This window comes from Protopterus annectens, chromosome 3.part1 (genome assembly GCF_019279795.1).
Source record: "Protopterus annectens isolate FY-2018-M chromosome 3.part1, PAN1.0, whole genome shotgun sequence".
NCBI classification, from domain to species: domain Eukaryota; kingdom Metazoa; phylum Chordata; order Ceratodontiformes; family Protopteridae; genus Protopterus; species Protopterus annectens.
The window spans coordinates 70,836,195-70,851,585 of record NC_056732.1 but is presented as its reverse complement, the minus strand read 5'-3'; the positions used below and the strand labels follow the sequence as shown (position 1 = coordinate 70,851,585).

General features: G+C 38.7%; 1 protein-coding gene across 1 annotated transcript in view; it reads right to left on the bottom strand.

Annotated features, from left to right (window-relative positions):
• The window catches only part of ATAD2 (ATPase family AAA domain containing 2), a 1,885,102-nt gene that overhangs the window by 162,544 nt on the left and 1,707,167 nt on the right, over nucleotides 1-15,391 (bottom strand). The window contains exon 21 of the mRNA XM_044066177.1: nucleotides 6,801-6,934. Coding sequence (XP_043922112.1) covers nucleotides 6,801-6,934 — 134 coding nt within the window. The remainder of the gene's footprint in view (nucleotides 1-6,800; nucleotides 6,935-15,391) is intronic.

The following is a 15,391-nucleotide window of genomic DNA, read 5'->3' as shown; positions in this document are numbered from 1 at the left end:
TGAAACACGAAGAACATCAGGACTCACCTGATGGGGGGACCTGAGACTCCGGGTCTCTATGCTTTTGAGGGATCAGTGAAGCAGAGACAGACACAGGAACTTTAGGGGAGGAGATTGCTGGTACCGATGACGTGGGTGCCCGAGGGGACAACACTCTCCTCATGGCATCAAAAGCCCCAAGGCTCTGGTCCAGAGAGACACCTAGATCCGTAGAAACAGGCAATCTCCGCTGTGCCGAAACCGTGGGCTCCGAGCCCGCGTTAGGTGCCAAGCTCACCCGAGCAGAGGCGCCGAGAGGCAAAGTCGGCACCGAAAGATCGGTACGACTATCCTCTCAGGACCCAAAAGTGAGTGTCGGCTCCTAGACTTTAAGGTGGGTATTATACTCCAGCTCCGAAACTTCGGGTTGAATCAGAGGAATCGAAGAAACGGGTTGAGTCCGGGTTGGTTCCAAAGCCCTAAGGGTCGGACCCGACAGAATTTTGGCTAGTGCCTGTGACTGTAGAAGTCTCTGTACTACTCAATCCACATCCTTATCCAATAGTCTTGAGGACCGGGAAGCAATGGATGATGTCTCAGACTGAAGAATAAGAGATTTTGAAGTGGGAGATACCAGCTCCAAGGCTGGGGACCGGATCCTACTGACCACAATTACCTCTGACTCTATAGGCTTAGGCGCCGAGGTGGCAGTCTTTCTAGATTTAGTTGTTTTTGAAGTTGATGAGCCCTTTTTCTGTTCAAACTCTGGCAATGAACTTGTAAACACAGTGTTTGTAGACTTGGTAGGCTTGTCCTTGTCTAAGGCTTCTTGAAAGGAAGATTTCAAGAGACCTCTTGCTATTATACATTTATAATATTATATTATATATAGTTATATATTTTTTTTAAATTGAAAGTATGAAATAGAAATGTTACAAGGTCTTGGCGGTAGAAACATTTTAATATAATATATTTTTATTTTAACATTTTTATTATAACATACTAATTTTTAACATGTTAATACATTTTAACAGCAATTAATTAAACAACTAAAGTATTTAAAAAAATAGTATTGTTTACAACATTTTAATGTGTATATATTTATATTTTAATGGCATTATTAAGAACATTATACGTTAAAATTTTGTCTATGTAACTTTAAGGAATGAGGAGTAGTTTGGCGCCACAAAAGTTATTTAAACAGTGGAACAGTTATATGTTGCAGTTCTGATGAAGACCAGCTGATTTGGTTGAAAGAGCTTAACTCTGTTACCGCTTTTCATTTTTTCTGTTTGTGTACTCAGTTTGTCGTATCAGTCCGTGTTTTTGTTACAATAAACCTTGGCTATATAGCTTTTTGGCAGTCGTGGGCACTTATTGGTGGAAACCGGAGTACATTTGGAAGTAGTGTGGTTATATTTTTTATTCTATTATAAACTATTGATGTTAGTTTTTTACTAGGGTGTCCGTTATTGAATTAATTAAATATTCATTAGTTGTGTGAAGTGACTGGATAGACAATGTGCTTTTACAAGTATATATAAAGTGAATTTTTGACTCTTATTAAATCTGAAGAAGCCATTTGTAAATGGCGAAAGCGCTTAGTTTTTAAGAGCATCGTAATAAAGTATGTTTCCTTGTTCGTTTTTGTTATTTTTTTTTTACAAGTTTGACCCTTATTGGGTGTAGTTTTGTTTTACCTCTTGCTATTAGTTTGCTCTTGCATTCATGAAGAGCGCGAGAGCTAAGAGAGTGACAGATGGCACAATTTTCCTGTGGGTGAAGCTCACCTAAACAATAAACACAATTTGTATGGCCATCTGTAACCAACATCTTCTGGCCACATTCCGGACATTTTTTAAATCCAGATTTAACTTTTTCAGACATAACTCAGGTCAACTGAAAATTACCCAAGGCAGAACAAACTCTAGTTCTATATATAACACACAGAACACAGATAATATCTATACAAGAAGAATAACCTAATAAAGGAGGGTCTAAGACTAACTATAACTATGAAACGCACCAAACTGTTCAATAACTATTATACAATCCTAATAAAAATTGCAGGGTTGAATAAAAAGTATTCGCAAGTAACAGCAAAGATATATTATTAATGCCCTAATAAAAAAATGGGCTACATATAGAGGATAGGGAGCAAGTTACGTAAATCTAACTAACTATTCTAGTTCACTTATAGAAAAAAAGGCCTAGAAATAAGCGGCCTCAAGAAAAGGAGAAAAAGTACTCCAGCAATGACTAACAAAAGAGACAAGTGTCTCAAGTAGCTAACTGTAATCCAACAACTAACAAACAGGAATGAAAATATTTTGCTTAGACAAATATCAAAAGTTTGACAATACTGGCCAGAGCTGTTCGACAAACACCTGATCTGTTGCGGCGGCAACTGAGATCTGAGGGAAGCACTATTACATCATGGGATAGGGCGTAGGCCACGAGCTGTTTGAAGACCTCGAGCTTTAGCATTTGGCCGAGTCGGAGACGAGGATTGGCTCCGAACCCATCAGTGAGAATGAAGGCAAGATAGAACAACTTCACATCTTTACCAACCTGGGTAACAGGAAAAACAATGCTCCTACTTAAGAGTGAATCTGCAAGATATCCTAAAAATTATAGACCAATAACTTGCCTTCCAATGACATATACACAGGAACTGATGCCGACAGACTTTATAGTCACTTAGAAGAAAACTCAATTATGACAGTAGAACAAAAGGGCAATAAAAGAAAGTAATAAGGAAAAAAGGATCATTTGTTGTGAAAGTCAGTGGAGAACTGTAAAAAGGGGAAGAATCAAAGTATGGCATGGATTGACTACAAAAATGCTTTTGACAGTATCCCACATTCATGGATAAGACAGTATGTAAAAATGTATAAGATATACCCTACACTGATCGACTACATTACAGTGACCATGAAACAGTGAGAGACCAGTTTGCGATTAAGTCATGACAAAGGACAAATTATCCCAGGGATAAAAATTCAAAGGGGGATATTGCAGGGTGACTCTGTCGCCCCCTATTCTGCCTTACCCTTAATCCATTAAGCTGTTTACTTAACAGCTTAGGCCATGGCTATAACTTGGCTCCTAGAAAACAACAAAGTGTAAAGACTTATCTTCTCTTTGTCGATGATTTAAACTGTGTAGCTCATCAGATGAGAAACTGAAAGCACAACTTCAGGTTGTCAAAAATTTTTCAGATGATACAAGTGTGTCATTTGGTCTTGATAAATGTGCAAAAGCAACCTTTAAAACAAGAAAACATCAGTTTGGGACAAGAATGTGATATAAAAGAAATTGAGCAAGTGGGAGTGTATAAATATTTGGGAATTGATGAAGAATCAACAATAAAACATGAACAAATGCGATTAAAACTTCGTAAGGAATACTTTAGAAGACTTAAATTAATCCTGAAAACAGCACTGACATCTAAGAACAAAATCCAAGCTATAAACCAATTTGCTCTTCCAACCTAACTTACAGTTCTGGAGTGATTGACTGGTCCCAAAACGTGTTGGACAGATTAGGAAAACAAGAAGGATGCTTCATGCTCACCAAATTATTTATAAAAATCAGTGCATACCAAGATTATATATTCCCCATTCCGAAGGAGGGATGGGCCTCCTTGAAACTGATTACATGTAAGGATCTGCAATCGTGGGACTCCACACATCTGCTGATCTCACAAGACCCAAACACAGTGAAAGTTTTGAAACATGAGGAGAATAAATCTAAGATGACTTCTCTGCTTAATCTAGCAGAAGCATATCGGTGTCAGGCAAGAATGGAAATCATATAAGTAGATAAAAATCAGGCAGCAACTGAATGTGCCAAAAGAAAGAATATAAGGTGAAGGACCAGATGAAAAGGCAAGAAATGTGGAAAATGCATAAATATAGTTGCAAGTATAGAAAACTTCTGGAATACCCTCATGTTGATCAGGAAAGAATGCAGAATGGTTAACGAGAGGAAAAATGAAACCAAGAGATGAAAGGTTAATATTTGTGGCCCAAGATAGTGGGCTTTGTACATGCTGGTTGACAAAGTCCATTGAATACGTGGGAGAAACAGACAAATGTAGGTTTTGTAAAACAGAATTGGAAACAGTTGCACACCTTGTTGCTGGTTGTGACATACTAATGGCAGGACGTCTGTACACTGAAAGGCATAATAATGTGGCAAGACTGTTGCACTGGGGATTGTGCAAACATTATAGTAATAAAGTGGCTGAAACACTGGAAACATGAGTCAAAAAAGCATCATATAAAATTATGAAGTTTATATCACCAACAGTTCAAGAGACAGACGCTGGGAAATAATTTGCGTAATTGGCCATTTGCGGTTTTCAGCATTCGACATTTGGGTGTTGACGTTTAGGAAATCGACAATGGGATTGGAATTTAGAATGGGTAAACTTGCAGTCTTTTATGAAGCCTGAATTGTACTAATTTGACTCATCTCCCATCCCCCTTCACACCTAACTTCACTAGCTGTCAAAGTGCCAAGGGCAATTTGAGCTACCACCTGCTGTATCCTTTTTCTAGTCTTTACTTTCTGTATGGGTAGGGGAAGGACCAGGGAGTTGTGACATCACAGCATGGGTGGGTTTTTAGGATGGTTGTGGTGATGTCAGTTTGGGGAGGGAATTGGCCAGGAACTTACCTGTATTCATTTGCCTTTATGACATCAATAAGTTGGAGACTGCAGCAAGTTTTTCAGGGTGGGATAAAGTTTTTTGAAAGCGAAACCACCACAGTACAGTAAGGTACTGTTGTAGTGGAGAGAAACAGTTGATTTAAAATATTTTAAAATGCTGGGACAGTAAACAGGGAGAAAAAGAAAGAAGTTGAGCATTTAATAATATAATCTCACTGTCCTTTAAAAAGAATCTACAATCGTATTTAGATATGTTACTAATCCATGCAATCCCATATAAATTGCAGGAGTCATTATTGGGCACATTGCAGGTGTTGTGAAGAGCACTTTTGGCTGACATCAAAGATTGAAACAATACTAATTTCATGAACTTTAATCGTACTTTGACTTAGGAGTGGGGTCCATTCCTGTCATGGTATTAGAAACCCAATAGACCTGGAGAAATTAAAAAATAGTAAGAAGGGGATTCCATGTTGCTCACCTCATAAGTAAGGGCACTGCCTCCAGAAAAAAGGAGGTTATGACCCCCCCCCCGTTTACTCCTCCCTCATCATGCCAATAACACAGAGTATAATGCTCCCTTTGGTACGTACCTCTCTTAAGCACCTGCAGAAACTGGAGAGACAGCAAAGGTTTCTTAAAAAGAAAATTGAAGGTCTCCAGCACGTCATAATGTGGATAGAGTGAAATCACTCTCTCTTTACTCTGTGTGATACAGACTGCTCAGAGGCAACCTGTGCCTTGCATACAAGGCAATATCCAACCCTGCCTTAATGAAAATGGTATACATTAGCAAGTCAGACAGTACACATCACACTCTCAAGGGACTTTAACCTGGTTTGTGACCGATAAATCTTGCTGGAGGGACAGATTTATCTTGCAGAGGTTACCTCATCTCTGGAACAGACTTCCAATCCATGTTAGGCAGTGCCCCTCACTGACCCTATTTAAGAATAATTTGGACTGTACTGGAAACCGTAAATTCGCCTCAGGGGTTCCAACTGTGTCCCTCTTAGATATGGGCAATAGGTGCTGATTTAGTGTTTACCCGTAACAGACACTCACTCTTGGGAACAAGTGTTATATTGGCTAGGCTTGTAGTGGCCCGAGGGCAACTAGCCTAGTAACTTCCTATGATCCTAAATAAAGATGGCATCTGTGGGTTCCTGTCACAAACAATCTTCTGCAGAAGAGACAACATCAGTTCAGTATGGAACTATTTCCTGATAAATGAATTCTAGCTGACAAGAGCTCTGATAACAAAGCTATAGAGAGTTCACAAAACAGCATTCTAATGGAACAGGTCACGAGCAGGTTAAAAGGACCAAAATTAATCACTATCAAGAGACATCTGAAGGCCATGCCAGAACCACATGCCCTGTGATAGATTTTATTTAATGACAACTTCACTGGTGTCTTGGCCTCTCCATGCTACTGTGGGTGCTGTCACCTGTGACCCAAACATACACACAACTCTATAAAAGCCTTTGTGATGACAGTGTTCCCATGAATTTGAATAGTTTGTTCATAAGAATCTGAGAAAGTGGTCCAGGGGTCACTTATCTAGTTAGCTCCTCCATCCAATCTTTGACGGACAGTCACATTTGGAACATCTGCAAAAGTCTGTTATATAAAGCTTCATCTAATATTTTGCTTGCAAAAGTAGCAATCAAAAGGGACTGCAGCATGCTACACATGCACAACAAGAAAAAAATTTCAAAGATTTAGGCAAACATTTACCAAACCGATGATAAATGTGGCGGGTAAAGTGAGATCTCCCCAAACTGGCACTGATAGGAAGATTTTTTTGCTATCACAGCACCAAATGGTGAAACTTGCCAATTGTTAGCAGCTGCTAACAGGCTACCTCAGCGATTACCTACAATGAGATGCAGTGAACTGCTAATCATATTTCCGAAGTCTGGTACATTCTCAAGACAAAAGAGGGAAAAAAAACATTCTAAGGAAACATCTCAAATTAGTGGAGGGTTTTATACCTTAGTGACACTATCTATAACCTTCTGCACCACAACTACGTTTACTAACAACTTATAATGCTGACTTAATGCTGTTTTATATTTCTACACAAAAAAACTTTCATAGCAGTATGTGCATACATTTCTTGTTTAAGGACTATTACATACCCTCAGCCGTTCATGATCCACAACAAGTTGAGGAGTTTGGGATGAAAGAATATCTAGTGCTTTTTCAACATCTATATGCTGCTGGTGTTCCACTTGTGAACGTCTTGCACGTGTCATACGCAGTACAGCTGTTTCTACATAAAAAAAGATATTCTTTTTAACAGCATACAATGAAAAGAAAAACGCACTTTGAAATGGTTTCCTCCAAAACTACTTTAGTGGCAATTAAGGAAAATACTAGCATTTTCTATCATATATTTTCTATTTTTTTCCACACTCCTCTCCCATTCTTTTTTCTCTAATGTCTTTATTAAACTTCCACTTAAGACTTAGGCACTCTTACATTAATAGTAATGACAAAAAGCCATATAGACATTTTTCCCACTTACATATATTATATTTTCTTTCTTAGGAATTGGTTTACAGTTGATCACATAGATCACTCAGTTCCTTCCTGGATTTAAACCTCATTCCACCTCCTCCTGAACATTATTCCACATGTATTGTTCCCACAAATTCTATTTATTTCTATGCAAGTTGCTTCTTTCCCTTTATGGTCTCTGTTCCAGTTCTTTTGTTTTACAATATGCAATACTTCAAATACTGTTGGTCTAGACTTCCACTTCCATTTTCTAGTAATTGCTTTTTAACTTAGTAAGGCCTTACTATGATAAGGTAATTCAGATCCTGTGCCTCAGCTCAGAAGAATCATTTCCTTAGTTACAGACATTTACTCCCAAATTCCAAGAGAGTACTCTGTAGGACATTTTTAAAATCTGCCAATTCATTACACTCCCAAAAAACATGTTTCCAGTTACCTATTTCTTCCCTACCACACCAACATTTGCTATCTACTTGAGGAAAAATTATTTGAAGTCTGCTTGGAGTACAAAAATAGTTATGCAAACACTTCCAAGCAAAACTCCTAAACATTCTGGACTTTGTTGTGTACTTGGGAGTCATGCAGATGTCCTCCCATTGTTCCTTATTAAATTGGTTTTCCAGTCTTTCATAACATTGACACAGTGATATAGAAATCAGCAATGTTGCCTCACAGCTCTTGATTCTCAAAACTGGGTTCTGCATGTCTTTTACATCTCTTCCCTTGTACTGGCATCTATTTGTGCTGGGTACTCCAGTTTTAGCTCATGTTCCAAAGCCATGACATTAGGTGCACTGGTGATGCTAAACTGCCCATGCACGTCACCTGCAGTGACATGACATCCAGTTCAAGATTAGTTCTTATATATTTGCTCTTGTTGGGAGTGACTCTTACTCCTCTGTTACCATGAACAACAAAGCATGTACTGGAGAATGAACAAACAGATTACAAAAACAAGGTTCTGTAACACAAAGGTGGATCTCAAATGCCTTCACTCAACAAATTTATTAAATGTTTAAAATGGGAAAAAGTAACACTACTGTTACACAAGGAAATGGATTTTTTTAAGGAGATACCTACCATTAACTCCAATGCTGATGAGCATCTCAGCCTGCAGGTCGTATATCTTTGAACAGCCCACTAACAGACGAGGTCCACTCTGCTAGGATTCATCCAGCAGATTTACAATGGGTTTTGTCTAAGCTTCTGGATAACAAATGTACTCACCATATTAGTTGATCCGTAACAAAGATTTCTGCAGTGGAGAATTGTCGGGATGTCCTCCTCTATAGTCCCCAGCTTGGCTATTTTTTTCCTTGGATACACTTGATTTATAGAGGCAAACCATAGCATCACCTGCCCAGCTAAGAACCATGCCCACCCACTGCACCATTCAGTGCGACTCTCATCCACTGAGTGAGCACATTCACTATGACAAAACGCAAAGAAAAACAATGTACAAGAATATATAACTGCTTGACATGTAGGAAACTCCAACTGCATGTTGATGGATTGTGGTGGGGCATATCATGCACAGGGGGCGAAGCAAGAAGGTAATAAGCACCTCTTAAGCATTTTCTCCACATTAATCAACTGACATGGTAACAGTATCTGTTAAAAGAAGATTTCTGCAGTGAAGTAACCATAGCACCAAATCACCAGCAGTATAATTAAAAGTCCTGAGAGGCCAGAATTGAAGAAATTTAAAATTTGGAAGCTGAGACGGCTAAACAATGAAGTGCCAAAGGAAGCTCAAACCCCTGGAGTTGCAGTCTATGCAATACTGACTGGTGAAGTTATGATGAGACCAACTGTCAGCCACGTGTCATCAATACACACTTTACTTAAGGAAGCAATGGAACCAGCTATGATGCAGGTCGACTGGCCTTTGACGGTACCATTTTCCAAAGGGCTGCAGGCTGTCTGCTGGTAAAGTACAACACAGTTAAACTATTTAGACAAGCTAAGCTCATCAACTGCCATCTCTTCCACATTACAAAAAAGGAGACAAAAGCTTAATTATTGAAGTGTTTGCTGTAACTTCAGATCTACACAGGATAAAACTCAGATATTTTCATCACTGCATTCTTTCCACTGACAGAGGGTACTTTCTGTGATTTCCACATTTTTTTTTTTTTTAAGGTTTAGATGTTAGCATTGTCGCCTCACAGCAAGAGGCTCTCCGGTTCGATTCTTGGCTGAATGCCTTCTGTGTGGAGTCTGCATGTCCTCCCTGAGATCGAATGAATGCTAAAAGACATGCAGGTAGGTGCGTGTGTGCCCCTTCTCTGAAGGTTGGCCGCCGGGCTGAAAACTTGACACCGTAAAAGTTCACTGCCAGTCATAAGCGGACCAGTGATCCACTGTGGTGACCCCTAACTGGGAAAAGCAGAGACTTCTACTCTGAATTCTCTTCTTTGGATGTAGTCACAGAGAGAGAGCATGCAAGTGCTTCTAGTGCCAAACTAGACTTTTTTGTGCACATTGTCATCAAAACACCTTCCTATTGAAACACTTTGCTTTATATATAAAGAGAATTTCCACAGTTTTTACAAACTGTTCTCTTTACAAATAAAGTTTGGTGCAATGCAGACTTTGTAATTGTTTGACTCTGATATTAGCAGGAGGTGTAAAATTTAGTGAAGGTGGACTACAGTCTTTGGATCTGCACCACTATCCAAAAATAATAAAAAACAGGTTAAAATCTGATAGCCACTAAGGTTATGGCAAATCAAGTTACACCACTGGTTCTATATGGATTAAAGTAAAAGAATGGACAAGTATCACAAAAGTGCAACTTGGACTAAACAGCATGCAGAAATATTCAGTGTTGCCCTGGGTATGGGTCTATACCATCCAAACACCAAGAATACTTTTCACACACTACACCCCACCAAGAAGGGTTTTTTGTCCTAGATCCTTATTTTTTTCTATGGGTTCACTTACCCACCTCAACTGTACTCAGCTCTCAACCCCCCCCCCCCCCCCACACACACACACACACTTCCAGAAATGCTTAATTTGGCTTCTAGAAAACAACAAAGTCTAATGATTTATCTTCTCTTTGTCGAGGATTTAAAATTGTATAGCTCATCAGATGAGTAACTGAAAGCATAGCTGCAGGTTGTCAAAACTTTTTCAGATGATACTGGAATGTCATTTGGTCTTGATAAATGTGCAAAAGCAACCTTTAAAAAAGGAAAATTGCAGCACCAGGAAAACATCAGTTTGGGACAAGAATGTGATATAAAATAACTTGAGCAAGAGGGGGTGTATAAATACTTGGGAATTGATAAAGGATCAGCAATCAAACATGAACAAATGTGAATAAAGCTTAGTAAGGGGTACTTTAGAAGACAAATTAATTCTGAAAACAGCATTGACCATCTAGGAACAAGATCCAAGCTATAAATCAATTTGCTCTTCCTGTCCTAACATAGTTTTGGTGTGATTGACTGGCCCCAAAAAGTGTTGGATAGACTGGATATTAAAACAAGAAGGATGCTTCATGCTCACCAAATGATTTATAAAAATCAATGTATACCACAATTATATATTCACTGTTCTGAAGGAGGGATGGGTCTCCTTGAAATTGGTTACATGTATAGATCTGCAATCGTGGGACTCCCCACATATCTACTGAACTCACAAGATCCAAATGTGGTGAAAGTTTTGAAACATGAGGAGAATAAATCTAAAATGACATCTCTGCTTAATTTAGCAGAAGCATATTGATGTCAGGCAGGAATGGAAATCAAACCAGAAGTGGATAGAAACCAGGCAGCAACTGAATGTGCTAAAAAAAACAAAAGAAAGAATATAAGTTGAAGGACCAGATGAGAAGGCAAGACATGTGGAAAAAACAAATATAGTTGCAAGTATAGAAAACTTCTGGAAGAGCCTCATGTTGATCAAGAACGAATGCAGGAATGGTTAAGGAGAGGTGAATTTACATCAAGAAATAAAAGGTTAATATTGGCAGCCCAAGATAGTGGGCTGCGTACACGCTGGTTTACTAAGTCCATTTTATTTATTTATTTTTATTATTATTTATTTTACATTTGTTGACCGGGCTAGTCTAGCTGGATACATGTCCATCTTCAGTAGAGGCCCGGGGAGAAAAGCTCCACACATAAGAGAATACAGTATACATTTACAAATGGTATAGAGTAGCATTACATACAGACAACAGAGAAAGACATTGGTATAACATATTTGTAAAATAACAATCAGAATGTTGAATAGATAATTCTAAGGTTGGCTACAAATTGAAGCCGCGGGGGTAGGTTGATATCTCTGGGATAGGGTATATACTACAGAGGCTAGTCTGGTTTAGGACATGGGCATAACCAATGAGACTTAAGAAATATTTTGAGATGATTTTTGAATTGATTAATCGAGGTCATTAGTCTTAGGCTATTGGGTAGGGAATTCCATAGCTTTCCAATGGAATTGGCATAGAGAGCATCGCCTCCAGAGTTATTAGATTTAATGGTTAGAACCTGAACACTATTAGCTGACCTGAGGGATTTTAGGTTTGAGTAGGAGGTCAGGATATTGCTCAGAGAGGGGGTTCTGTCCGGTTGGTTGATTATTTTAAAAGCTTCAGTAAGTTGGTTGAGTTTGAGAAGGTTGGGGAGTTCTAGCCAGCCAAGGGTATTTAGGTTGAGGCAGTGGTGAGTACGATACGGTGTTCCTGTTATAAATCTGGCTATATGATTATAGGCAGCAGATAGTTTATTGAGTTCCCGCTTATTGAGGAACGACAGTATTGGGGAGGCATAAAGGAGGGTGGAGAGGAGATGAGTGCGAGCAATGGTTAGTTTGGTATGAGGGGTTAGGAAATTTTTTATTCTGTACATAGATCCAGGTTTCTTGTTTACAGATTTAATGGTTTGGTTAATGTGTATATCAAATTTAAGCTGGTTATCTATAGTCACACCTAGTAGTTTGGTATGAGAGACTGGGATTATGATGGTACCATTTGTAGATTCCACGTGGAACGTGTTGTCCGCATTCAGAGGTTCTTTTCCTAGAGGAGTAGTTGCAGAGGGATAAAAAAGTAATGATTTGGTTTTAGTAGGATTAAGGATGAGTTTCAGTTTAGAGAACCATTTTTCCACTAAAGTAAAACAGTTTTGGGTGATTGCTTGGAGTTTCGGGAGGGAGACGTCAGAACAGATCAAGGTGGAGTCGTCTGCATATTGGATGCATGTAGATTTGGGGATGATCGAGTGAAGATCATTTATGAAGACTGAGAAAAGAATTGAAAATGTGGGAGAAACAGAGATATGTAGGCTTTGTGGAACTGAACTGGAAACAGTCACACACCTTATTGTTGGCTGTGACTATCCAATGGCAGAGGGACTGTATACTGAAAGGATTAATAATGTGGCGAGATTGTGCAAACATTATGTTATCGAAGTGGCTGAAAAACACTGGAAACATAAGCCACAGAGAATCATAGAAAATGATGACGTTTACATCACATGGGATCACCCAATACCAACAGTCCAAAAGACCAATGCTAGAAAACTGGATATAGTGGTCCAGGAAAAGACAAAAGTAGCAATGATCATTGAAATCGCCACACCTAGTGATTACAGTGTCTTGCGTACAGAGACACAAAGTCATAAAATACCTTGATCTGCAGGCAGAAACAAAAGCCACGTGGAAGAAAGATTACCCAGACAGTTCCAATAGTAGGAGCAACTGGTCTTATAAAAAAGAATTTGCAATCGTATTTACATATGTTACCAGTTCATGTAACACCATACGAATTGCAGGCGGTGTCATTACTGGGCACATTGCGGGTGCTGAAACAATACTAATTTCATGAACTTTAATCGTACTTTGACTTAGGAATGGGGTCCATTCCCGTCATGGTATAAGAAATCCAAAAGACTCGGGAGAAATTAAAAAGCCAGAAATGCTGATAAGATTCTCCAAGACTATAGCCGTCTATCCTAGCCCAAGGTAGTAAACTACCACCACTTCAAATATTCTGGCTCACAACAGCAGGGATGGTATACAAGAGGGAGGGCTGCCCCTAGTGCAAGTAGCTAGAAGGTGTAATTGGCACTTTAGAGTAAGCATAGACTGCTTCCTGAACTGCCTGGAAGGTAAAAATATTTAACCAGTCAAAATCGACTGCCAACATGGTTGCTTAAATGGCAACGCAGTGAGTATGCTTTATGATCTGTAGTACGCAGCATCCTGTTACACTTTGTCAAACTTCAACAGTTTTGGAAGGATTTGCTGAACAGTAACAAGGAGCTCTCTGCAATTTTGCCTTTTAATGCAACCAAAGAAGCTGAGTAGCTTGAATTTTCATATTTTTCTGTGGTCTGCAACTTGACACAAGGACGTTTTTCTTTCTTTCTGAAGTGGCCTGGGGGAATAACAAAATGAAGGACTTGCCCAGGGAGGACAGTACTGACATGACTAGGGAACCACCATTCCACTCTTGACAATAAGCCAAACAAACTCAAACACTGGAATGTAGCAGAGCAATCCAATCACTTAGAGATGGACAGCAAAGCAGCCTGTCACTACTCTAGCAATAAGTACTCTAATTTATAAACAAGTAAACAGATGACCAGGAACAATACTAGGCTTAAACACTACAGTTACATATACTAAAAAATATGAACTTGCACAGAGAAAACAGAAAATAATCACTTTGAACAAAGAAAGAATAACATTTGTCTACAACTAAACCTTCTCTTAGCTTCCTCTATAATAATTATTGAGCCCCAAGCCAAAGAAAACATCACAAAATGACAAATACAGAAACAAAAATTGAAAATATATAGTTCTCTGTTTAGGTTGTTCATTTAGCTCTTTGGCTTATAGGTTTTCCATATGTAACACATACATGCAATTAAAACAGAATTTCACATTTAGAAGCTAATGAGTTATTTTTTCTGCTCTAGGCTAGATATCTCACTACAAATTATTTTCTCCTGGTCTACGGTTATCTCAGATCTTGAAATCACAAGGCAAAATAAAGCAGTTCCTTATTCACGTGAAGGTGAAAAAGGAGTTTGGAGGAACACCTGTTCATTATGGAGATCAAGGATGCAGATAAAAATTCCTGTGTGGTGGATGATGCAAATGAGTAGCATTTAGCTTTCTTGGTGGAGTAAGACTGTTGGAATGGTGCAGACAACAGAACTGGTATCAGGAGGGCTTGGAGAGAAAAGTTATCTACTCATCATAATGTTCTATCTGTGCTGTCAATTTTCATTCTTCCTCAACTGATGGGTTTAGATCTGAGACTCTGATCTGACCTCTGCACTTCTAACATTATCGGATCCTAGAATTTTCCGTCTCCTCCCTTTACCAATAATGCCCCACCAACATAACATTCCTCAGACTGTATTTGCTGCCTCTAGACATAATAGGACATCCTTACCATAGAAAACACCACAAACAGAAAATAAAAAGGGAAGCTGAAGCTTAAATAAAGAACAGAGGTTCCTGTACTACTCTTAGATCTCTCCAGAAGCAAAATGAAGGCACTAGGTGGGTGGAGGAGATGAAGAAGAATGAAAATGGACAACACAGATGGAACACTATGGTGAGTACATACATTTTTTATCTGATGTTGCCATTTTCATTTCTTTCTCAAATGACAGGACAGAGTCTCCAGCTATTGTAAGCTTGGGAGGCCCTTATGGTATAATATTCTGAAGCACTGCTGAGCCAAAGGCCGCTTTAATCTTGGAAATCAAAACCAACTTATAATGAGCAATAAATGTGTGGGGATTGGCCAAAATTGCAGCTGCACAAATATTATCAAAGTATGCTCTGGACCAGAAAGATGAAGAAACAGACATAGATCTTGCGAAATGAGCTCTAGCAGGTTTTGGTAAAGATAAACCAAATTTACTATAGAGACAGGTTATAAATTCAATCATTTGGTCAATGTAACTTTAGATACTGGATTATCTAATCTGGTAGGAGAAAAGGAAACAAATAAATGGCGAGACTTCTTAAAGTCTTTGGTTCTGTGAAAGTAGAAACAAAGCTATCTATGCATATCCAACAGATGTAACATACACGCTCTTTTGTTTGAAAAACTCAGAAAGAAAACTGGGAGATTAATGACCTGGTTAATATTTGACTCAGATGTTACCTTACGTAAAATGGACAGGTTAGTTCAGAATGACAAAGTTTCTGTGAAAAATTAAGTAAGGAGGCTTTG